The sequence below is a fragment of the Athalia rosae genome, chromosome 3 (assembly GCF_917208135.1).
Source record: "Athalia rosae chromosome 3, iyAthRosa1.1, whole genome shotgun sequence".
NCBI classification, from domain to species: Eukaryota; Metazoa; Arthropoda; class Insecta; order Hymenoptera; family Athaliidae; genus Athalia; species Athalia rosae.
Genome location: NC_064028.1, coordinates 4,085,979 through 4,110,659, shown reverse-complemented (window position 1 = coordinate 4,110,659; position 24,681 = coordinate 4,085,979). Strand labels below are relative to the sequence as shown.

At 40.8% G+C, this 24,681-nt stretch overlaps 4 protein-coding genes and 1 long non-coding RNA gene across 17 annotated transcripts in view; 3 read left to right on the top strand and 2 right to left on the bottom strand.

Annotated features, from left to right (window-relative positions):
• Positions 1-17,852, bottom strand: part of LOC105686490 (tubulin polyglutamylase TTLL5) — a 34,330-nt gene extending 16,478 nt beyond the window's left edge. The window contains exons 1-4 of one of the 4 annotated variants that reach the window (XM_048653022.1): positions 17,007-17,852; positions 6,683-6,871; positions 6,340-6,420; positions 6,063-6,186 (exon numbers count right to left, since the gene is read on the bottom strand). In XM_048653022.1, coding sequence (XP_048508979.1) covers positions 6,063-6,186; positions 6,340-6,420; positions 6,683-6,861 — 384 coding nt within the window. In that variant the 5' untranslated portion in view covers positions 6,862-6,871; positions 17,007-17,852. Of the gene's footprint in view, positions 1-6,062; positions 6,187-6,339; positions 6,421-6,682; positions 6,872-16,469; positions 16,954-17,006 lie in introns of those variants that run through there. The other 3 variants (XM_048653023.1, XM_012401371.3, XM_048653021.1) reach the window with 3 other exon arrangements.
• On the top strand, positions 963-5,747 carry LOC105686491. 4 transcript variants are annotated; one of them, XM_012401376.3, is made up of 2 exons: positions 963-1,120; positions 3,315-5,747. In XM_012401376.3, exon 2 carries the CDS (start codon positions 3,332-3,334, stop codon positions 5,075-5,077), a length of 1,746 nt encoding a protein of 581 aa, XP_012256799.1. In that variant the 5' UTR covers positions 963-1,120; positions 3,315-3,331; the 3' UTR covers positions 5,078-5,747. The 4 variants fall into 4 exon arrangements, with proteins under 4 accessions (XP_012256799.1, XP_012256798.1, XP_048508982.1 ...); XM_012401375.3 differs by lacking the exon at positions 963-1,120 and adding an exon at positions 1,755-2,444; XM_048653025.1 differs by lacking the exon at positions 963-1,120 and adding an exon at positions 2,457-2,664.
• LOC105686198 lies at positions 9,330-13,681 on the top strand. Its single transcript, XM_048653030.1, has one exon. It carries the CDS (start codon positions 9,657-9,659, stop codon positions 10,479-10,481), a length of 825 nt encoding a protein of 274 aa, XP_048508987.1. The 5' UTR covers positions 9,330-9,656; the 3' UTR covers positions 10,482-13,681.
• Positions 17,853-17,974: 122 nt separating the features above from the next.
• Positions 17,975-22,731, bottom strand: LOC105686492 (molybdopterin synthase catalytic subunit-like). Of its 7 annotated transcripts, none has more exons than XM_012401379.3 (8): positions 21,418-22,731; positions 20,825-20,971; positions 20,434-20,737; positions 19,827-20,064; positions 19,608-19,699; positions 19,013-19,263; positions 18,704-18,754; positions 17,975-18,498 (listed from the first exon to the last, which is right to left on the bottom strand). In XM_012401379.3, exons 1-8 carry the CDS (start codon positions 21,439-21,441, stop codon positions 18,430-18,432), a joined length of 1,176 nt encoding a protein of 391 aa, XP_012256802.2. In that variant the 5' UTR covers positions 21,442-22,731; the 3' UTR covers positions 17,975-18,429. The 7 variants fall into 7 exon arrangements, 6 of the variants coding, with proteins under 6 accessions (XP_012256802.2, XP_020708293.2, XP_012256803.2 ...); XM_020852634.2 differs by lacking the exon at positions 21,418-22,731 and adding an exon at positions 21,276-21,411; XM_012401380.3 differs by lacking the exon at positions 21,418-22,731 and adding an exon at positions 21,038-21,180.
• Positions 22,732-22,985: 254 nt separating this feature from the next.
• On the top strand, positions 22,986-23,852 carry LOC125500354. The gene is made up of 3 exons (XR_007277697.1): positions 22,986-23,124; positions 23,219-23,433; positions 23,527-23,852. It is a non-coding gene; the product is annotated as an uncharacterized LOC125500354 (long non-coding RNA).
• The last annotated feature ends 829 nt before the right edge of the window (positions 23,853-24,681 follow it).

The following is a 24,681-nucleotide window of genomic DNA, read 5'->3' as shown; positions in this document are numbered from 1 at the left end:
AGAGAAACAGGTAGGTACATAAGTCAGACTACCTAAGATACATATGAGAGTATCGTACCAACACCATAAAGAATTACGGAGGTTCGTACGTGAGCTACATATTGCATGACGAATCAAGGATAACAACCGTAGAGAGAGCGGAGGGGGTGTGATGCGAATTGTAGTTGTATAATTGTAAATGTGAGTGTGTACAACTACGGAATCGCAGAGGTCCGAGGTCTACGTCTTCTTCCTTCGAAAGCAAAGAATTCCGAAGTTGGTCGCGCGAAAAATATATATTTATGCAAAAAGGGAAACTATCAGCGGGGAAGTCCGGGCATCATTCTCTCCCGTATTCGTTCGTATGGATCATTCGTCGATTCTTTTTCGATGTCTGGTTCGAACCGAGGAACAGACGCTTGTGAAAATTATTTTCGCGGCCTTTTTTCAACCGCGAACCAAGGTGGCTGTAACGGGGACGTTTTTTGCCGAAGCTATTTTTTGTTCTTCGTCATCGCCCACGGTGCAACTATGTTATAGCGGATCATAGGCTTTGGAGATTGATCATTCCGATTTTCAAGGTCAGGGTCTCAAACGCGCTCGAGATCAAGACTTTTTAGGACTATGGTAATTCTGGAATTCATCATTAATTGCGGTTTGGGAAGCACTCGCGACATTCGCTCAAAGTCATTGAATAAAATTCCACCGCTCTCCACCTGATTTGCTTCTCATTATTGAGGGAACACCGAATCGAATTCGTTTTCCAGACATAGATTCAGATCCTTCGCCATCGATAAGTTTTCGACAAGGGAATATTGTTACCTATTCCAGGACGGAATGAATTTCGTAAAAAGCTGACAGAAATTTGCGGCGTCCTTTCAGTCGATATTCATACTACTGGTGAATAATTTATTTCGAGCTTTGTCGGTGCAAGCACCGATGTGATGCGGATGACGTTACAGTTGCAAACGCGGGCGTGAGGGAAACGACGATGAGGAAGCGTCGCGACGCCCCGCCAGGCCCGTGATCTCCTCGGAACGCGCGACTTCGCGGCGTGGGTTTCGAACAGGATACATTTTTGAATCAGTCTAGCGCGAGCTTCTGCTCAGGAGACAGCCGTAGGAAACTTGCTTGTTTTAAGGTACATAAAATGAGTTTAGAAAATTTTCAAGACATCTATTTTTGCTCAGGAGTTTACCTGCCTAACTTGAGATCGATAGAAATTCGATGGAATATCGCGGACGCGTGACACAGAATGGCATGTCTCGTCCACGTTGGAAAATTGAAATCGAACGGTGGTTTTTTTTTTTTTTGTATTTTCGGTTGAAAGTGCAGCTTATCGGTAATATCGTTAGTTTGATTTTCAATTGTGTTTATGCATTGCGAGTGATTGTTTATACGAAGTGCCGCAGGTGACGAAAGATCCTCCGAATTCGTAAAAATAAAATTAGTTGTACCGACGAGTTTTTGTCAAAGCATGTGCCGCAAAAAGTTATTCCTTTTTTCTTTCCTATTGGACCGATCAAGTATAGTAATTTATGGATGTTATGTACAAGATTTATCAATTTTTTTCGAAATCCGAAAAAATTTTCAAGTCCTAATACCCTGTGGCTTATAATCATCGCTGATATACCTACAACGAACGAGAGGGTATTTCAGTGCAATCCAATAATAGAATACTGAAGTAGATTTCTATTTCAGTTACTGCAGAAGTGGAACTTGTAATGTTGCAGTAAAACGATATTTCACAGTTCAAGTATTAACAGTGGTCGAAAATTATACATTTTTGCAGTAACCGAGAAATTTGTTTTGTCAATTCACCTAAAGTAGTGCGATTTTAAAATCGAACAATCTATTTTTATTTTACAAACATTATTTCTGCGATTTACGATAGTTTACAATAAGTTCCTAACTCCCCGTTCGTTCTTCTAAACGTTAAAGAGTAGAAACTTTTGGAGGCGGACTTAGAAAAAAGCAACGTACGAAATTGAAAAAAGCGAAGGATCAAAGTAACTATTAATTTAACGAATCGAGTTTATAAGGTGTTGAGTAAGGTAACTTTGAAATAAACGAGCGATAAAGTAAAACATTGAACGGTATTGTGAGTATATCAGTTTCGATGTCAAGGTATTATTGTGGTTTTAAAAATCAATGTGAACGACATACGCGCAATTTAGTTTGAGCGCAAACCGCAAGGAACGCCACGTTGGGGTTCAACAAAATAAATTGAAACTCGCGCGCATGCGTTTTTCTGCGAATGTATCCTTGTCATTTTTTTTTATTATCGCGTTTTGAACTGTCATGTCGAGTGAGATAAAAATTAAAAAAAACCAACTAAGATGAAAAATATGCGTATTAATAGTTAATTCGATGCGCAAATTGCCGCCGAGAAGTACAGCAAGCATTTGTTAGAAAATGATCGAAAGACGGAATGAGACAGGGGATCGCAGTTAAATTTTTATGAGGTAACCGCAAACACCCAGTGTTGATTCCTCGGTCCGATAAAAATGATAAAAAATTCATTCACGTGTGTCTAAATTACTCGCGAGTTGTTTTTCTGTTGGAATGTTTGTTTGTTTTCATGGGCATACCAATTAACGCTCCCCTGCTAATGAATTCTCTTTGTGTCAAACATAATAAGCCTAGGTTATCATACACCAAAGTTTAAAGGGCACAGCCTCATAGGTCTGTGAAGATTTTTGAAGATCCCAAAATTACGGTTAATTGGTCAGATTAATAATGAACGAACAACAAGTTCTGAGTTTGCAACGTATTTTCGTGTCTCATTGACTCGATGATTTCAAGTCAGGTTTGCATATCACAAATGAAAAAAGTATGCAAAGCAGTGAACTCATACTCTTGTCCTTGATGTGTGAATTTACACAGATGTTAGCCTCATTTACATTAATATCCCGCTATTACGACGAATTATTTCACCTAGCTATTTATCAATGACAACTTTGATCTGTATGTAGGAACCTATACCCAATTTTTCACAAGATGATATTTGAGTAAATATCTAGGCTTTTAAATTTCTATATTACAGAACCTGAGAGCAATTCATTTTGTTTTGCAATACTGTGCTCATTGTGCTATGTTTTGCTGCGTGTTTTATCAGAGTAAGAGGAGCTAGTTGTGCAAGCTAAAGCGGCCAAATTAGCATATCTCCACTAAGTTAATTTTAGTTATTTTTCAAACATACTAAGCAGATAAGACCAGCACATCGACGGCAGTCTTTACAATGACTTGTGCCGCCTACGATTAGATCTGTTGAATTCAACCTTGGTGCAAAACAAAGTTCTTTTAACTAACAAAAATGGTTTTGTGTTGTACAGTGGATGAACAAGAGAAGATGCCGGGCCACCGTCAGCCTAGCTCCTTAGAGGGGCTCAGTTTGGGGCGAGTGTGCCAGCAGCTTGATGGGACGTGTCGCCGCCTTCAAGTTCGTTCTCAGGAATCAACCGCCAGCCAAGTACTTGCCTATGCTAAACAGAATATCAGGCCTTATTACATCAACACCCTTCCTGCTCGGCTACGATCCCAAGTAATAGAGGAAACTTCAAAAATGCTCTACGGACCTTCATCGGATGGCTCAACACTCATATCTGGACCAGCGCCTCTATATCTGCTTGCCCTTTTACTTGGGCATGACATAAGGCACTTAAAAGTGAATCTGTGCTGCTACTACGGCTGCAGCCATCAGACTTCGCTTCTAAAATTACTAACTTCTGAGGGAATTGGATTGGAATCTTTAGAACTGGCTCGCTCTGCACTGCTAAGACTAGATGACAAGCTGCTTTACACGTCTTTGTTGAACATGAAAAACCTGAGAAGTTTGACGCTCAGGAACATAGCAAGCGACGCTGTGTTGCAAGTGGTCGGTAAGGCATGTCCAAAGCTAGTTATTTTGGATGTGGCATGTTCTAGACAAGTGACCGATGTCGGACTCAAACAATTGCTATTGCACGTGGAACTACGGGACAAAATCTCGCAGTACTCCCAAGACCAAGAGCCAACCAGCTGGTCTCGACTGAAAGCGCTTCTATCTAAGCTGAAACTAAAGAGTTCCAAGACTGAAAAAAATAACAAACACGGCGTGCTCCTCGAGTATTGCGAAAGCAAGAACTTTCTTTGCGATACTCTCAGAATTCTGAACGTAGCCAATACTGGGGTGACAAGTGCTGGGGTACTTCTAGCTCTGATGCATGTACCGAGATTAGAGTCTTTGGCAGAGTACAATCACATGGGAAGGGTGGTCGAAATTATGACCCAAGGGGTTACCGGACTTAACGCTCCATTCAGCCTGACTCAGGCTCGAAGTTCCCGAACTACACCTGCCAGACTAGAACTTCTGGCGCAAGCTTGCCCAAGAATTGAAAAACTGCACATTTCGGAACCACACCACCCTCCAGAAGCCCTCAGACTTTTTTCTCATGTAACTTCACTGAGCGTTCACAGCATTCCGGCACAGAAACAGTGGTTAGAAGGGTTCTACAATTATCTGCGTACAAACGGTCAAAATCTGCGCGAATTGAACCTGAAAATAATGCAGAGTGAAACCCCACTACAATTGGATCTCAGAGAAATATTCTCCAGTTGCCCAAATCTCCGAATATTATCCAAAGATGGTTCGGACGTGATTTGGAGTAACGGACCAGACCCGCTGCCGCTCAAATACCTGAAGAAAGTTCACCTCGGTCGTACGGTCAGCGCATTAACGATAACAAAGATTCTGTCCCTGGCACCGGAACTGATGGCCCTACACGTTCACAGTTGTTTCGATTTAACAAACACCCATTTAGAGGACTTGCTCAGTGTCCCAGAAAAATCGAAAAGTGGAAGGAGATCGGAAAAATGTGAAAACAGTTTAGTACAGAACTTGACATGCTTTTATATCTATGAAGCAAGCAACGTATCGGTCGAGACTGTCCTCAACATGTTCCATAGCTGCAAAAAGCTCAGAAGAATCGGAAATTTGGCTAACTGGGGCCTAGACTGCGAAGGGGTGAGAATCTTGAGAAGTACTCTGGCTCGAGCTAATTTGGATGTCGATTTATGCCCAGGCTCGCACTGGTTTTGGAGCAATTGTGTCGAATAGCATTTCTGGAGTCAATCAGTACTGAGCCACCAAAGCAAATACCGCCATATTCCTAAGCCCATGACAAAATCGTTGGTAGTTTAACATTTAGATTTAAAATATGTCACTAATTCTCAAACTACAAAACACTTCACGATGGCTGGAATTGAGAGCGCAATTTCTCTGAATTTTAATCATGTAAATATAGGTATATTTTTACGAATTATTGTAAAACCTGCTGTACAGTATCAGGCGTTAGTTTTTAAAAGTTTCGAAGATTAACGAATTTCCGTCATTTATATGCTTGTGCAAAATACGAACCATTCTCGTAACAATCTAGGCGATAGTTTTCGTAACTAAATTTCTAACGTTATCCAAACTGATTATAATAAATAGAACGACGAGACTTAATTAATTGAAGCCTTACTTCTAAATAGATGTATCGTTTAAGCTGTTGAAGAAATATGTACACAATGCATCTGTATGCATGTACGTGTTCGAAAACGAATTAGCATTTATTCGCCGAGACTTTAAACCATTAACTATTGCAAAAAAAATATATATAATATGCCCACGAGTGCCCCTAAGTTGCATATTACGCTTCAAAAATGTGTCACTGCGTATTTTCTCTATAATATGTAAGCAATAATACGTACGTACATTGATTCGCAAATATAAAAAATACACAATAGTTATACGGGGTCGATTCAATTTCCTCTTTCAATAAAACATTTAAAATGGAAACTAATACTATTTAAAGGAACACATAACGTTCGCGCCGAACAGCTATATGCAGAATTGGAGTATGGAAACCTGTCATCGCTACAAAAATCAGTCACAACTGAACCTATGTAAGTCTGGTCGATAACGGAAACTACATTACTCTCATCTCTAAGATATTTGGGGCGCTTTGTACGAGACCAACTTACAGATTCATCGATTAAAGAATCAAACGAATGCTAGAACACCGAAGTTGAAATTCGATTAAAAATTATGTTGCACTTACTTCGGCAAGGCCATGAGCCTGAAGTATCAAACTGATAAGTTTTGTATCGGTTTGAAAGATCTTGTACGTCATATGTAACCGCTTCGCAGGTGGATCCTCCGGCGGTGTGGCCAGCGCGGAACACCTAAAAATTAGAATAAAAAAGCGGTTGATTGAACAATGCATCGGCGGAAATCATACGACGAAAGTTTTTCTGTTAGAAATTTTCATTCTCTGAATTTAATTCACCGGACAATAGTTGATCTAAAAAATAAAAAAAAAAAAAACCAATACTCACTTGAATCGTAATACAGGCGGCCTACTTCCTCCTGGGCCACTCAGTAGCCATTCGTTGTTTATTACTCTATCCTTCGTTGTGCTACGACAGAAGAGAGAATACTTATTCGACGATGACTCTACCGTGAAAACCATGTTGATTAAATCAGGGTAAAGAAAAGCGTGCGTGTCTCTTGGTTACGAAGTGAAAATCCTCATGTTCTTGCCGCATAGTTCCATCGCATACTTCAGGTATGAGTGACTCGCCGTTATTTTTTTTCCTTGGCTTAATTTCTTTCATTTATTTTTTATGAGAAAACTCGAATAGTTCGTGTTACGTAAGTTCATTATGAGAAGCAACTGACCTTTCAGACTTTTCGATAATATTATGAGACTTGTGTACAAGGGGTTCGAGGGCTTCGTCGCTACTAGTCGAAAGTTGCGACATGCCTGAAAGACTGGAAGACGACATCAATTCCTTAGGTCGTTTTCCATCCAGTTTACCGCTCGAAGTCCTCGTGTTGTGATTCACCTGAGACAGCATCGTTGACTATCTGCAACATCGAAATATGATCATCGATTATTGCGATGAAACTTCTGCCCGAGCGACGATGCATGATCTGTCCATTATTTCCGCTCGTTATATTTTTATTTCACTCGAGTCCTGTAAAACGAAATATGATATTCATCGAACCAACGTAACTCACAATCAGCCCGATTACAGACCAATTAAGAAAGAAAAAGGAGAGCAACTCTCCGGGCAAATTTTGGCGGAGAAACCAAACGTGCGTAATTCGATCAGCCTGGCGAACGGTTCGCGCGAAGTTTATTTAAATTTCACACGCGCCCGTAAGTTTGGTTGCATTCCATCGGGCACTCGTGGTGTGAAATTGAAGAGCGTCGTAACGACCGGAGCTTTCCAGTCATCGTTCGAAGGAATAAATACGAATCATCAACATGTTCGCTGATCGAACACGGCCCCGCGCAACCGGAAAGGTGTGGGTTTTGCTATTGTGGTTCTTACAGCCCTCGACGCATACAGTCCTAACGAAGATTCTTATCTTTCTAGGACACTCGACGAAAGAATTACACCATTGTGTACAGCGAAAAAAAGTACAATACGATAACGATTTAACACGTGCTGAACGCGTCCCGCACGAAAATTACGGAGATTGATTAACGACGGTGTTTCTAGGCTGTCCGGTAGATCGGGCGAACGCCTTATGCGGAAAATATAATTATTACATAATCCCGGTTGAAGAGTTAGCCGTACAAGGATTGTTGTGTCAGAAAGTGGAAGAAATATATTACGAGTATATTCGGCCTCGTAATCCTTTTTCTGCTATCAATAATATCGCTCAGCTGCTGGTGGTGATTAAATTAAAATACCACCAACGTTCGACGTATCAGCTTCGAACTGTAATATTCATAAACGCAGCGAACGTTCTGCATTCGCTTCTTCGGTTAGATTACAAAGTTTTAAATGGGAATATGACTAAACATACTCATAGCTACCGCATGAGCTACACCATTACCTACTTGGCCTGCAACATTATATATCACGTCGAGAATCGCGTGCGCCTCGCCAAGCCAGATATTCCGCTATTTAAAAATAATTTTTTTTTCTCAAACTTACTCATCATTCGGAGCTCCGCCGTATAATTTAATCACCGCTAATTGGATATTAGGGGATCTCGCGGTTAATAGGGTATAATATTTAACCGAGAATTTCCGTCGTACGTGAATTAAAATCCTTTCGGTAAATGTAATCTTCAATCACCGTTCCTAATTACACATTTAATGAAATTTACTTCGAGTACCCGGATAAGGGAAGCGTATCCGAATGAAAATAATAAATTATCGTACAATCTTTTCGAGCGCTGTGGTTGAAGCAAAATTTTGTAATCGCAGAATTTTGTAACACCGCCTGTAACGCTCGTAGAACGGGACAAGTTCATCTAAATTTCTACAGGAGTGATAAAAATTTCAGTTCCTCCGACCGAACCGTATCCCTCTTTACCGGAAAGAAAAGGGCACGTCGTTGCGAACTTTTTATGAAAAAAAAAAAAAAACAGGGAGGGGGGGAAACAACTCGCGGCTACGGATGCAGCCGAAAATCGATCCAATTCCTCTTTTTCACCTTTTCATTTCCCGCCACAGTCTCCTAGAGATAATCGACATCCGAAAACGGTCTACTTTTTTGCCTGCGGCGAGGACTGCGCCACCAGACAGACATCTCAGCTTAGCCGACGCTCAAATATAATACTTCTCGTTACATTCGTGCGTTCGCGGAGGCGTGAGGAAACTGAGAAATTGGGGGCTTTCGTGGCATCGTTAAAGTAAAAATACGACCAACAAAGCTGTGCGTAGGGGTTCAGCTCGCAGCCCCGGAACTCCCAACTTTGTAGGAACGATAAAATACACGACACTGCGGAGTATAATACGAACGACGTATGAGCTAGCACGATGAAAATGTAGGCGACATAGGAACGCGTAAGGGCGATTTCTACGCGAAGATGAGAAAATTGAAACAAACCGATAAATTTCAACGGCGTAATTTCTCGGTGAACTTTTCACCGATGCAGCGAAAATCTTTCACCCATCGTCAAGATATCAAAGAGATTTTTCCATTTTTTTTGCGGAACGGGACGTGGGTTACCTCACGGTGTAACGATACAAAACTCTGCAAATATGGACACAACCTACGGCCGCTGCTCGGCAAGGAGTCGCTTGTTTTATTAATGAGACACGGGGCGGTCCCTGTGATGAATAATAAGAACTCGAAGGCATAATGAGACCTTGAAATATTCAACCCTTGAGCTTCTGAATTTTGGATGGTAGGTAGGCAAGAGTCGCGTTAGAGAGAAGAAAAATATTATACGCGTTCATCCTTGTTCCAGTTTTTAGGCCGTATACACGCATACGACTTCCGCATCGCCTTTTAATTCCGGAATTTCGCACACCTCAAAATTTCGAATTCGACTGAAATAGTAGGGCGAAAGCGTTGCAGATCGTACGTACGTACATAGAAATGAGACGAGACATTCAATTGTTCCGCAAACGTAATCGGCAGCGAAATTACCGAGACCGTAATTATCGCCGAACTGACGTATGTCAAAACCACCAAAATTTCTCGTAACCGATACACGCCAGTAGCAGCGGGTCGGGTTAACAGCGTGGATTAAAATCATGCGGTCGGTAGTGCAGAAGAAATCCACACATTAGCCAATTGACGAAACAGAAATACCTGCACGTCGATCGATATTATGCCTCCTTTACGCCCGAAGTACGAATGAGAAAAAAAATGTGACGAAAAGCTCGACCACATTCGGAAACGATATGGAAATCGAGGGAGAATTGTCGGGCGACGTTTTACGCGTAGACCAGTTAAAAAAAACTCGCAGAAAACGTATGAGAGTACAAGATAACCGGAAGTGTTTGGAAGATACCGCGTATCTCTCCGCGTGCCCAGTTCCTCGCTCAGCGGGAATAACTCGTCTTCCGGTCGAAGTTCTCATCGAAATTTGTACCTACTTGAATTCCCGAGATCTTTTCAATCTTCGCGAAGTTTGCGAGTTCTTCAAAATCGTGGTCAGCAGCCCGGTGGTGTGGAGGACGTACGAGGTCACGGGTAACGAGGTAAACACTTACGAAGTTATCGACGAGTTGCGTCGGATGCCGTTTCTCAGGAAATTCATCCTCGCCGCGAGGACGGACTGCGACGAGATCATACGTCAGTTGTCCGTGACGAACAAGAGCCTCGAGGAATTGCACATTTTGAATTGCACCGGGTCAGCGGCAAAGCTTTACTTGAAGCCCAATTACCTAATAAGGATATTGGACAGATGCAGCCGGCTGCACACCATCAATATCCTCGGCTGCAGGTTCCGAGGTGTCAAATTTTACCGTCGTCTGGCCGATATGGGATTACGATTGAGGGCCGCTAACACCCCCGCCACTTACCTGCAATTCAAAACGTTCGCCGACAACGCTTTACACATTCCCGAAGCCGGTAGAAAGGTCATAATCGATATGTGCTTCGGTGTTAGACAGTGGTCACCGTTGCACTACTACGTCATCGACCAAAGAGGATCCGCACCTACGGTTCTGATCAGTTACCTGAACAGAGATTTCATTTCGGTTCTCGTTTTGGACGAGGTCTGATCCGGATAAATTTTTTTTTCACGCAAACAACGCACCGCTAAATTTACTGGAAGAAAAGAATTATTCGGACCCGAGGTCATCCCCAGAACTTTGCCCTTGCCACGCAATGGTAAAGATTTTATTCGGAACGATGACTTTATCTCGAAGTCCTCGCACGCGAAAATTCTCCTACACATTACGCGCGTCCCATCGATCTTGCCGTGCGCTACAAATTGTTATTTCGACGGACGTGTACGGATTCAATATCGTAAACATGACTCTGGGTAGAGAGACATGTGCACGTGGGGGGATCCGTATAGACGGAATATTTGGGTAACGTCGTTCAGTCACACCATTTTTCATATTACCTGCGTTACACAGGTATAACTGTGTATATTTACTCACACGAAAAGCGAGTCGCGCCGCTATAAATTATATGAAAATCGGAATATGCAATCCGTGTGCACGCGTTCGGGGATAAACGACGTGAAAAATGTCATGCAGATGAATAAATTCATCGTGTATTGTTGATATCGATCCGCGGAGGTCAACGACACGCCATCGTCATTTTGTCTTTAGCTTTTGTAAACGTGTTCGATAGTACAAATACTGCATTTGATTTTGTAGATCGATTATATTGTAAATACATATGATGTTTTTTTACAAAACGGACTCCACATTATTCTTCTCTTTCAAATTTCGAATCGAGAGTGCGTTAGAATTTTATTAGCGCACGGAGCGCTTATACATACGGAAAGAGAAATATTAGAAAAACGAGTATCGATTTGCCAGTCGTATAAACGGCACTGCAATAACGATCCCTATCAAGTCCTTGCGGTGCGATACCCACCGGGTGGGCGGAGGAAAAACAATATCTAAAATTGAATGAAAACCGTATCGTTTTATGCATTTCGTTGACAAGGTTGTACGAGTTAAGGTTTCGTGTGTCCACCCCGTATATACCTACGCAGGTAAATGCGAGTAGATATCTGCATTAGACTTTCAAATGTTGAAAATCGATATCCCACCGTGCAGCTCGCGTCACTCGTGATTAAGACCGCAGCTGTTTTTTTTTTACGCGAGTCTCAGACAAAGTGTTTAATCGATTAATCGTTAAGCCATTATACCTATTAACATATATCGCTCGTACATCACTCCTCATTTTACCGCTCGAAAGTCAAGGGTGAAGAACACGCCCAACGATCTCTCACGGCGAGTGGGAATCTCGACGCTTTGAAAAATAGCACGTGAAACGCGATCGAGTTTCCCGGTCACCCCGTAGACGAGCGAGCGATTCGACGGGACTGGTTTATCGAAACGCTATACATCGAAGACGTGCGAATTAAGTTCAACAATTAATTACGACTCACTTATCGACTCGCGGCGCGGCAATTAACGATTCATTGACCGTACAAGGTAAGTGCGAAAAAGTAAAAGAAGAACTACGGCGTAACCTGTGCGTACGTGCATACTTTCCAAAGAAATAGAGCAGCCGGGGTGTTCTTTTTATTTCGTACATATCGGCAAATCAATGCCATCGCTTACTAAACCGGAACTGAATCAGACGACGCTCTTTTATGGCGAACGAGACGAAGGATTTTTTTACGGAAGCGAAAAAAAATATCGTCGCAGAATCTCGAGGAGCTATAGGAGGTGAAATATGGAACGATCGTTAATTTCGCCGTACTTGCAGTACTCGACCAACGATACGAGAATCGCGTTTGCGATTTCTTATCAAAAGATTGGCGAGGGATTACAGCGTACCCTAAATGTTTTATCGTACGAATTTCACCTTAATTGTTTGTCGTACACTTCAATCTGTGCCGGACATCTTGATTTGACGCGTGTATTATTTTTTCGAAGATTATAACGTTCACGTGGAGCGCTACTCCGCTCGTTTTCTCCGAAGAGTCTCTCTTAAACTTTACATGCGTACATTGTCTGTACCGTCCGCATTTACCCTCGCGCGGAGTTCCGCGTCGCGAAAAAAAGATGCTGATTATAATTACAACGAAACGAGGTCACTGTGCTTCACCGTCTTTGGAAATGCTCTCCCATACGATAATTAACGACTAACTGGTTAATTGACGGTCGAAAGGTCGACCACGTGTCCGCGAACGATATCCCTGCGAAATTGCCTCCAATAACGAGAATTACGCACAGGCGACGAGACGTCGATTCAGATTCCTGATCGATCGCGTCTTAAAATCGATCAAATTTTTCGAACCGAAATAAAGGAGAGAGAAAAAAAATTTTCATTACTTCGACGTAACGTTTGTTTGCGGCAAGCGTGACTCGAGCCCGTTACTACCAGTTGGAAAATAGAGGAATGCTATCTATGCAAATATAATAGGATGATTCCGTGATCGTATAGCCTGCACATGGGACACGGACAGGTTGTAATATAGATGACTTCTTCATTCATGAAGCGAACAACAGGTATTTCCGATTTTGCCAAGCCCACTCCACATCTTCGAGTATACGTAGGTATTACGCGTGTACGCTATACGTTACACGTATTTCAGCGTCATACCTAACATACGTGTGACCGGAAATCGTGCGACCGATCGACGGCATTCGACCAATTTTCTCTGGCTTTGAATTAATTCGACCGTAAATCAAATCGCCATTCGATAAATTCAATTGAATTTCGCTGAAAAAATCATCGTCGCGCACATAGGTATGTGACAACGCCTTCTCTCACTGCAGCGCGCGCTGCATCGGGAATCCAAAAAAAAAAGGAGTAAAAAACCAAAAAAGAGTAGAAGAAACACGTAGGGAAGTTACTCGAGCAGAATGCAATTTTTTTTTACCTCGTAAAAAGAAGAGGAGTATTGTGAACGGAAACTTAATGGAATTAAATCTATTTATAGTCACGGAACTGATGAGATAATTGCTCGTTTTTATTTCTCTTTTCTTTCGTTATTCTTTCGTCATTTTACTACGGCGTCAAATCGAATCGTCACCGTGAAATTTGGGCATCTTTTATCCGGGTCATTTGAAACCCTCGCGTAGTTAGCCCGCCCAAAAGTCTCGAGAACCATCAAGAACAGAAAGAAAGAAAGGCGAGTCGGTTCGCAGATAACGTTTGAAATTTGGGCCGGTATCGTTTGGTTCACCCGGTACACAGATTGAATTTAGACCGTATCTTATATCTTCGGGAATCCAGGGCATGCATTATTACGAAGTCGAGATGCGGTTTGATACTATAATTATTATTACGATCCTCGCGCGCAATTAGAACTTTACTATCGCGTGGGTTAATTTAAACCGAGCAACACGTGCTTAACTAATTTCTGCTAATCTCCTGATCGAATAAGGCTAAAATTTCGCGCCTCACGATTCAATTAAGAAAAACTTCCAACGGCGCCGAAAATAAACGACCATATTCTTTTTTCAAATTGAAGACCAAAAACTCGATACTCGTACATGTTCGTTTAAAGCAGATAAAAAAGAAATGAATTCAATTTACTTGTTGTTTTTTTTTTCCCCCCCCTCAACTCAACGGATAATTTTTTTCTAGATTATCCTGGAATAGAATTCACAGGAGCGCGAAAGCGTGACTGAAAATGAAAGTATACGCACGCACGGGGCAGAAAACGAAATAAATAAACAATCAAATGAATAAATAAGAAATAAACGAGCGATGCGGAATTGGAAGAAAAAAAAAAAAAGAATTTCACAACGGTTAACGCCATGATAATTATAGATCATATACGTAACTACTTGCGTGATTGAAGAAAAATCGTCGTCATAATCGGGTTAGCTGGAATTATTTAGAAACCTTATAGGGAGTCATTCGATCACTTGCAGATAACTTTGCCTTATTTAGCGCAACAATTACAACCGAAAAGGCATTGCAGATGATACCGTTAGACGGAATTGATATTGCAAACTCGGTTCTGACCAACCACCGTGTCGGTAGAATACGTGTAAATAGTTGATGACAATTATCGGCGTGGAGTTATAAAACACAACTTGCACAACGTACGCCACATGCAAAAATTCACAGAACGTTCCCGCAGCACAACACCACCGTGTTCGCTCGATACGTGGTTTCGGAATTTTTTCCAACGCCAAGCCATCGCGAATTCTGACGGAAACTCCAGCGGCTGTTGAATAAAAAAAAAAAAATAATTCAACTCGCTCAATGGGCATGTAGTCGAGTTACCTACGAAGCATCGGACGAACGAATAAGTTCTGCGAAAAAATGTCTACACCATTGATATTTGCGGTGATAGGTCAAATTTGTAATCGATTATCGTTACGTAATTCGCGAGTATACACCTATCCTAGCGGGGAGCAAAAAATAATTCGCGTGCCATATGTGACGGGAATTACAATTAATGAGTCACGATTTAAGGTCGTGGGGTGACTCTGTCGCGGGTGAAACGTACGTACACATACATATACATATAAATATTTTAATAATGTAAAGTTAGCGTTTCGATGAACATATAGGAGTTGCAACGAATATCGCTTACTAATGAAGGGGTAAGGTAAGATACTGGTCTCGAATATATAATGACCGGGTGTATTGAACGGGTCGCAAAGAAAAACCGATAAGAGAAGAACAAATAATTGGTGGTTTGTGTTACGTATATGTGTAACCTGCCAAACCATCCAAGAATAGGTAGCTGTATAGAATCATTTTTGGGGACGATCGCCGATAATAACGGAGTGCCTTATCCGATCGCCACGTCATGGCACAAATATATATATATACACATCTGTGTTTCACCAATTGCCTCAAATTTCCCCAATTTCTACAAACATTGCCGCCTCGTACCACCCCGAGGGAAGTGAATCACCCGATACAACGGGGGGGAAAGTATGGATCTCCAGTCGTAGAATTGTCAAAAAATCATAACACGATACCACGGTTTTACCGTGATTTTATTGAAAAATGTTTGGCTTCGACGCGGAGCTCCGATTTTCATTCGAAATCCTTGAAAAATTCTTTCGGTGTTAACTGCGGTCGAAAGTAGCTGGCAACGAGATAAGAGTGCCGAAACCTGAGAATCAGAAGCCCGGAAGTATCGGAGATAACGAATAAAATATTCGCCGAAGGTATTGCCACTGTTGGCGAAAAAGGCCGTTTCAAGTTCAGCACGTGTCTGTTGTGTTTACGTCAATTTACATAGCGAGCGTCGCTGACATTCAATCGCTACGTCGTAATAAATCCTCCAACACATACGAGTGTAACAGCAACTGAATCGTTGTTTAAAGTTCTTTTGGTTACCACCACTTTTTCTTGTAACTTTACCGTTGGTCTTAGAAATACCGGTTGCTCCTGCAGCCTTGTGGAGACAAGTCGAGTGTCAATAGACTTTGAGACGATACAGTGGAAAGCAGAAAATTATTTTCAACTTAAAAAATGATCGATGATCAATATCTGCGACCGAAATACTACAGCTTTTGAAAAGCAAAGTTCATTGAAAAATAAATCGTACGTGTTCAGGCGAAAATCATTTATTCTTATATGATTTGGATTGGGGGCAAAGTACACGCGAAGAATACCGGCGCGGAAGTAAGATTTAGCCTGCAAGCTCGAACCCATTAACCTTCAAAATAAGGAGACGGAAGCCGGGGAAAATATGACAACAGAATACGAGCCAGTTTGTCGAACATAAATCGTAAGAAAAGTTGTTAACTTTATGAAATTCTCCACCGTTCTAAATGGAGATTGTTTGAAAAAGTAACGACAGTAATAAGAACGCGATGGTAATCATTTGCCGGGAAACAATTCGATGGCATTTTGAATTTTTTCAGTTTGGAAGACACGAACTGTCACAACAAGATTCGATTGTTCTCACAACTTTGAATTGTGAAAAAACACAAATACGATGCTGTAGAAAAACTTAAGAGTTATGTTGCCAAGGAGAGAAAAACGAGACGTTCGAACCCCATCACGCTATATTTAGTTCGAAGGTTTTATCGAACACGTGTTTTTCGAGCTGGTTAGAAATGTAATTGAAATAAGTGAAAGTACGGCGGATGGATAGATACCTGAATACCGAGGAACGTGTTAATCTCACATTAATCGTGCAACCCTCAATCTTGGAAGAAGACTACGTTGAGCTGCGTGATCAAACAATCGGCTTCCAATCACCATTTGTCATATCTGAGCGAACCGAGCGCAACGGAAGCCGCCCTTAAACTGCACGCGATCAGCGATGTCACGATTAGAGAGAACGTATCGAAATCTGATACGTGCATAGAATGTCAAGAATCGAGAAAATTGAAAAAACAAAGACGAATCGGAAATCGAGATGAACTCAGAACGGTTTCAGGAGATCGTAAAAATGAATAGGAGATAGGGAGGGCTCGTGTAAGCCACCCGGCACTCTACCATGTTATACAACCCGCCCAGCTGGGGGGTTAAAAGCTAAAAGAATACATGCTATAAAGAATAAGCCGATTAAGATTCGTGTGCACTTGTCACACGGTGGCAGACTACCTGAAGAGTCGAATGATCGCTGAGAGAACGATTCTAAAGTTCGAAGTAAACGGATTTAAACAAATTGCGTTTAATTAGAAACTCACCTTTTCAGGTAACTCGGAATTTCCTATTGTTTTTCAGTGACCAACTACCAGACACATATCGCTTCACAATTCAACAGAAATACTACCCGTGTCGTTCACGTGAGGGAAAACGAACACTGACGTTCCTCGGCCATACCGTTTCGCAGCCCGACTGCTGCTCCGGTGTTTGCTATATGCAACGACGACGATGACTACCTCTGTCTATAAAACAACGAACTACTTGCAATCGGCAACCCAAGTACACTCATGCGCATAAATGACGAAAGACAACAGCAAAACAAAATTTTAACTCGCGATTACCCCTGCCCTGCGCACCTTGATCAAATATTTTTCTCCACCTTCTTTATCCCTTCAGATTTCAAATCGATTCAGCAAATTTCCAACCGCTCCGTTCAAAGGAATTGTTCCTCGTCGATACCTCATTATTTTGCTCTAGATTTGCTTGGCAATCCGAGCCGCAAGTTTTATGCACACATATGTCGTACAAGTTCATTGAATGTTTATAACATTTAAAATCGTCCAGCCCATTATAGGTCTGTAGACTTACTTTTCACTCGAGCTATACAACGACGACTATCAATATATTGGGTCAATACCTTTTATCACTATTACGCATATGAATTAACTTCACAAAGTAGTATATTGCCGAACACGGAAGAGCGACGATTCCTGTTACTATATTTGGTTGATTATAGGATATCAATTGAATATTCAATTGCTTGTAGCCTATGGCCAATTAAAGCCGCTTTAATCCACAATACTGATAAGCTGCGGTAGGATTCACGGTATTTAGTAACGTGATCTCATGAGCGTGTTTTCTAGCCAAACGCAGGAAACCTGAGAACAACTGTACACGAGGACATTAATCATGAACGCCGACAACAGTATCAAATGTCTACAAATACTACAGCGTGATTCGAATTCACTATTTTAGCCTGAACTAAGGCATACAATATCATACTTCAGAATTATGTAAAATATATTTTTTAATACCACCGGAAACTGAACATAGTTGAACCACCGTTTAAAAATTTCATGTTCGTTATTGAATTGCAAAAATTTACGTTTCAAGGAGACTGGTAACCTTCACGGAATTTCCGAAATTTATACTTCTGTTCGTTTCTGTATGTGAGAAGAGCATTTTTATACAACGTGATGTTAGAGTCTAATCTCAACTATTTTTATAGGTTTGACTATTTCCGTTCAAAATACAATCCATAAAAAAATCTATAAACCTGCATGTTTATTCGGCTATTTATTTACTCACAGTAAATTTACTGATTTTTCTACACCTTTAGGGATTTCCAGTCTCCTGGAGAAGTTTCAAAAATAGCAGTTATGTAACATAAATTATTTCATACTTCTGTTCATACGTGTGACTCTGCGAGCTATCGATGTCAGGAGAATCCTTACAGATGATCAATTAGACCCTCTTTGCATATTTGTTTTCCAATTCATGAAGTTTTGAGTCAAGTTCCGCCGTTGAAAATGTCTATAACATGCAAGAATTTCATAATTCTTGGTGAAGAATTAATGTAACTTACAATTAGCGAATAATAAAAAAAGTGCTCATTTATTATTCCCTGTGATACTGTTTTTTTTTTTTATGGCATATGTAGATCTATTAAAACATGAAACTACGAGGTTGAAATTATCGATTTAAAAATAATAAAATAATAATTCGAGTTTCAACTCACCCTCTTTCTTACAGGTCTGTAGGTATTCTGCGAACTCTTCTCTGGATCCTCCTGAAACATGATCATGAATGCCCATTGAGATTTTTCAAAGATGCCAACACACTATGAATGACCAGGAACGCATAAAAATTTGAGACAATTTTATTCAATGACCAATCAAGATTTTGAGTATTTTTTTTTTTGTTTTTTTTGAACACCGTTTTCTTATCGTCGATTACCAGCACGTTATAGAATGCCATTTTCCATTGCATTGCCATTTAAATATGAAATAGCTACCACTATCGATATGTTGTCAGATAATAATCTCACCCAAAAGTGTCTGTACTCCGGTGATAGACTTTCTAGATACAGTATTCTGTCCTCGATCCTCTTGAGCCTTTGATAAACATCCTTTGGTACGGGTCCTTTGATGCCAATTTGATTCTCACTTGTCATGAATCTTTCGTCCAGCACAGGTGGATAATTACCAGGAGAACTTTCGTCGGAATGTGTTTTTGAAATATTTGGCAACATTGATGTATCAACCGTATTGGGACCCCAAGGATTCAGAACTCTGTGAACTAGTTGTTGTGGCTGCGTTAGAAACTACATCGTTGGCAATGTGAAAGTAATAGCAATTTAAAGAAGAATTCTTTCAACACCCAACAAATCTTGTTTCAGACGGATGAAAAAACATTACCAACCATCAATCGGAATATTCAAACTACTTTTGCAGACAAAAGGTTGATCTGCTTGGCTGAATACACGTGTATGATTACCTATGTTTACTGTTATTTTCATAGTTATGCAATACAATAGCGCTCATTAGTTCCGGTGTTGTTAGTTCAAAATAATAGTTAATAAAAATTCTGTACATTGTATTTTACTTTTGCAACTTTATATCGCCTAATCGATAGCTACGTACCTTTGACATGGCTTTTAGAATCTTTTCGCCGAATCAAAATTGCATCTACTCGAGCGCAAGAGCTTTCCTCCTGCTCTTCGTCAACTCTCGCTCTGTGAAATGATTGGCAAAGACCAACACGAAATTAATATGATGAAGCGTGAGATCAACAATTCCCTTGTAATTTTTCTAGATATGCATAACTCATAAACTCAAATTGAAATCGTAACAATGGCAAACCTGTGACAGCAAAATTCTTGCACATTTACGATGTTCATCTGCTCTCGTTTCCGTGTAATGAATGCCTCTATTCTGCGATTCAGTTCTTCTGCGCTCGCTTGAATTTGTACAAGATTTGGATCGATCTCAACATCAGATGATTCTTTTTGCTCATTCTCTTGATTATCACCAGTTTCTTGATCAGTTACAGCACTTAAGGGTGTTTCTATACTCTCCGAAGTAGCATGGCTCTCCTCTCCTGGAAACGTATTATGTGTACCCGCCAACAGAATAAATAAATAACACACAATAAAATGTGCATGGATGAAAGATCGAATAATAGAATCGTTTTTCACAGGAACATTACGAGTAAAATAATTATAACAATAAAATTTTTTATTACATTCAACATTACATAAGTATCCGAGACATCCGCCGTGTGAATCGAGCCTCGAACGCAAATAGTATTTGGTAACAACTCGGCGACATTCGTTTCAACTTTTGATATCTCGTTTGAAATGAGTTGAACTTATTTTAAAAAAATTGAAGCTTTGACTTTGGCATTATTTCAGTATTATATGTTTCAGCCATGTTATAAATTGCATAAATAATATAAAAAATTATTTACTAGTGGACCAGGAGCATTCCTTATTTTGTTTCCACTCCGACTCGTTAGTATCGTATATTTCCTTTTTCCAAATAGGAACACTACTTTTCAGCATGTCAATAGCTAATTGTGTGGCTTGGAGGCTTTCCTGTCTATGAGGAGAAGAAATCGCTATAACAACACTTGCCTCAGTAACTGGTACAACTCCTAGTCTATGAAAAATTGCTATGCGTTCCACATCCCATTGGGAGCGTACCTTAGAGCAAACATTCTGTAACTCTTTCAAAGCCATAGGTTCATAGGCTTCATACTCCAGCTTGATCACCTGCAGCGAAAAATATGACACTAGTATGAGTATTTTTTTCCACCAATATTATTATATCTTAATTCATAGGTAATGTAAAAGATATACCTTTTTTTCTTCAAAGTTATCACGAGTTATACCAATGAATGTGGATATAGCTCCACAATTCGGAGCGGTCACCAGGTTCACTATCTGTTCTATGCTCAGTCGTTCCGTCTGCAGTCTAACAACATCTTTGGTTCCATCCATCTTAACCTGTAACACAGGCAAAATCTAAGTTAGCAAAAGTATACTTGTGGGTAATACGACTCGTTGGCGCACCTCCACTTAGTGGTGGAATGACTGCAATTTCGTCTCGATCGGCTAGGTTAAGTATAGCGTCAGCGGCAACGTATTCTTCGTTGATAGATAGAATTATGATGTCCCGAATACTTTGGAGCCCGAATTTTAATACAATTGTTTCGAGTAGAGCTTGGTACGAAATTTTAGCTGGCAGTAAAATTTGTGATTCCGTGTACTCTGTTAGTTCTCGGGCTTTAGCGAAAAATAGAATTTTCACCTCCGAGTTTTGCAGCTCGCTATCCATTACGAGCTATCGGTATACTCAGACAGCCGGGAAGCTCGCTTAGTTCTGCGGTAGGACGTTTTTATCTATCTGATGGCGAACAAGTTATAAGCCCATTTATTACACATTACATAACCTGTTTTCCGGTGCGCTCCAGCATAACAACAGGCGGCCGACTTCGATTACAGCATTGCAAATCATGAACGTGACGAACGTGACATTTGTCAACTAGGTTATGTTAACCTCAGGTCAAAATACAAATAATAAATCAACAACGCTACCACCGGAAATGCGGGTGTTCATTTGACCCGCCTTCTTATCGGTGCATAACCAGACTTTTGATAGCGACAAAAAAACATTGAAATATTCAATAACTGGAATGTATTTTTTTCAGCAATCTTTGTTCTGTCAGTTTAGTAATGGTAAAGTTATCGCTCAAATGACTTTTGTAGTGCTGACGTAACACCTGTTAGCTGGCGCCGCGCTCGAACTAGCTCGAATCACTATGCACTTCTACGATAATCAGGTCAAAAGCAGAATGAGGTCATAGCTGGGAAGTGGGAAGTAGGAAGTTGGAACGCACTGGGAAAAATATTCATCCATATTACAATTTTTGATAGCTGGAACCTCTACAAATTGAATTTCAGATCGCATGCCTGATAACATTAACTACCATAGATGAGCATCTACATGTATACACTAGCAGTGAAATAGCAGAAATTTCGTAGATTATCGATGAAAGCTATACAGAAATGAAAGCCGTACGGTAAACGAGTAAAATGTCCACTCCTATTGTGTCGTTGCCTAAGCGTCGTGTACACAAGAATTGATTGGAAGGTCGATATACTCGTTTCTCGAACAATGACGATATAATTTAAACGAATCATTTAACTTTACATTGTCTCAATACGCTCAAGAAGACGTAGCGATTTAATCTAACGTAATTTAATTTTATGTAATGGAAAATTGTCATCTATATGCTTCCCGTTGTACGACAAACAGTTATAACGCATGTACTACGATACGTAAATCGTAAATAAATTGTAAACTATACAAAGAGCAAAAGGCGCACCTATAAGTAGAAAAACTTGATTGGGCAACTATCGCATGGACAGTTCTCTTCGAGAGCCTTACGTAGTCGTTTAATCGTGTGGTAGAGTTTAGAGAAGTTTGGCCTTGTGCAATAACACGCCGCTGCAATACATTTTTATTTATTTATTTATCTATATTTTCCTCTCCTTTTTTTCTCTTTCCTTTCCGTGCGAAAAATATAACTAAATAAACATTGCGAAATAGTTCATCTTTCAGATCGCTTTTTACAATCCAAAGCAACTGTCGATCGAGATATAATAAGCTTGAATGCAAAATTATCGATCAAGGGCACATCGTAGTTTCTCTAATGCCGATGTACGTACATACGTATGTACACATCACCAATATATTCCACAATGGCAATGGTAGCACGTTGATTTTCTACTATCACTGTTCAAACGTAGCTCTAATAGTTACAGCGTCTAGTAGTGCTACTCACTGCTAGACGTACCACTAGTAAACGATATAATAGGAACATTATATACTTTGGCCTTGGGTAAGCATTCAAATGTATGCAGCATACGTGCAACACAATGTGCTCATACTTAAGTATAGACGATGGATGGATGGGTGGATCGGTCGGGACTGCTAACCCGGAGTCTAAGAAAGAATGTGCAAGTTGCTGTGGGGCAAGGACAACATCGCTGTTAAATCAAAAGGGACTTTATAACGAGTTCCTTCTCACTTTTGCAAGAGAACGTCCATCGTACCTGCCCGTATGCCTACGTATACCGTTCTATCCATGGTATATGTATGTACAGAAATGATAAATAGTTATACCACGAAAGTGCCTTCAGGACATTAGTTGCCGTTAAGGAAAATGAGGCATGTGCCGATTATTTCAGTTTGGAGATTATCGTTCGATGGCAGAGATTCAGAATTTCGAATAACTGACTGCAGTCCGTTCGATTATCGTTGTTTAATTACGAGGCACATTGAACACTTGGAAATCGAGGACCAGTCTGTAAACAAAAAAAGAAAAGAAAAATGAAAACATCTATATAATACAAGCGGGCTAGTTAATACAAGCGAAAAACTGATAGGATGCAGATAATTCGCTGTAAGCAAAATAAGAAAAGTAAACGATGATAAGGGAGCCAACGGAATATGGATTTTTGCGTGGCCTAAATAACTGCTTCTATCGCTTCTCTAGTAAACCTCGGTGGTCCGGATCAGCTCGGATGCCCTTTTGCAACGATACGCAATGAGGGCTGCTGCTGCTGCTGCTGCTGCCGTTTAAATTGCTGGTGGTGCAGCAGAGTTGCGCAGCATCATACAACAGCTAGTCACCTATTGCTGCAGGTAAACTGCAACAGCAGCAGGTGCTGGGCTCAGGAAAAATCACGGAAAAATTTGGAACTGTGGGAAAAATTCGCCTGCGCAACTATATAATGTATTATAAATATAACGAATACAAATACGAATGTACTGTACGTACGTACGTGAAACCTCGAAACGAATAGAAGTTATCAACAGCGATCACGAGTAATATTAGAGATGCCAGATTGCCAGCTAGTCGTTATGCCTAGAATACATACCATAATGTCATGTATACATATGTGTATGTAGAAGTCGACATTGCGGGAGTTGCGAAATGCAACGATCCAAAAATAAACCCCTTTCCCCAATCCCCCATTATCAGCGGGTAGCACCCGCTAACTTTTTCATGTTTGGATACGTATGTATAAATACGTACTGATATTGTGTTTCCAAAAACGAAACGCACGAGTCGTTGGATATTACAGCACAATTCTCCCTGGTCATCCCAATACATGCGCGTTGGCCGCCACACAGAGTAGCGTCGCATTTAGTGCGGTATCTGCGTCTACATCAAAAGCGATTGGAAATTGTTGCCTGTTTTGAGTATAGTCGACGCGGTTCCTTTCTATTATTAGCGGATTTTGGACGAGAAGCAGATATAACGGCGGTCATTGACAGTCCCTGCTAAGGTATAGAGACTTGGAAGAGTTCAAGAAGAACTAGAAGCGAATCCTGAAGAAGTAAAAGAAGAAAAAGATATGATTTGGAATATTAGTAGTGCATTCGTATGCGTATAAGTTCTATGATTATACCTACTAGGATCTAGCGTAGATGCGACAAAGCGGGACAGAGATAGGAATCGCGACGCCTCGCGGCGCATGGCAGCAAACAGGACGGGGAAGGGAGATACGTCCGTCAAAGATAGCGGGAGGGTCAGATGACGGGGGGGTGAAAGAGGCAAGGGGGAAAAAAGAGCGAGTGAGACAAGGGAGGAAAGGAGGGAGGTTGTGCTTGTGGAGGCAACCAGCTGGTTTAGCGAGGGAGTTCC

Excerpts from the sequence above, each read along its gene's own strand:
- LOC105686491 (XM_048653024.1), top strand. The coding sequence starts at position 3,296 with ATGGTTTTGTGTTGTACAGTGGATGAACAAGAGAAGATGCCGGGCCAC.
- LOC105686198 (XM_048653030.1), top strand. The coding sequence starts at position 9,657 with ATGGAAATCGAGGGAGAATTGTCGGGCGACGTTTTACGCGTAGACCAG.
- LOC105686492 (XM_020852634.2), bottom strand. The coding sequence starts at position 21,302 with ATGGATAGCGAGCTGCAAAACTCGGAG. Across the intron at positions 18,755-19,012 it reads CGGAGTACAGACACTTTTGG|GAGGATCCAGAGAAGAGTTC; the intron begins GTGAGATTATTA and ends ATCATGTTTCAG. Across the intron at positions 18,499-18,703 it reads ACAGACCTGTAAGAAAGAGG|ACATTTTCAACGGCGGAACT; the intron begins GTGAGTTGAAAC and ends TGCATGTTATAG.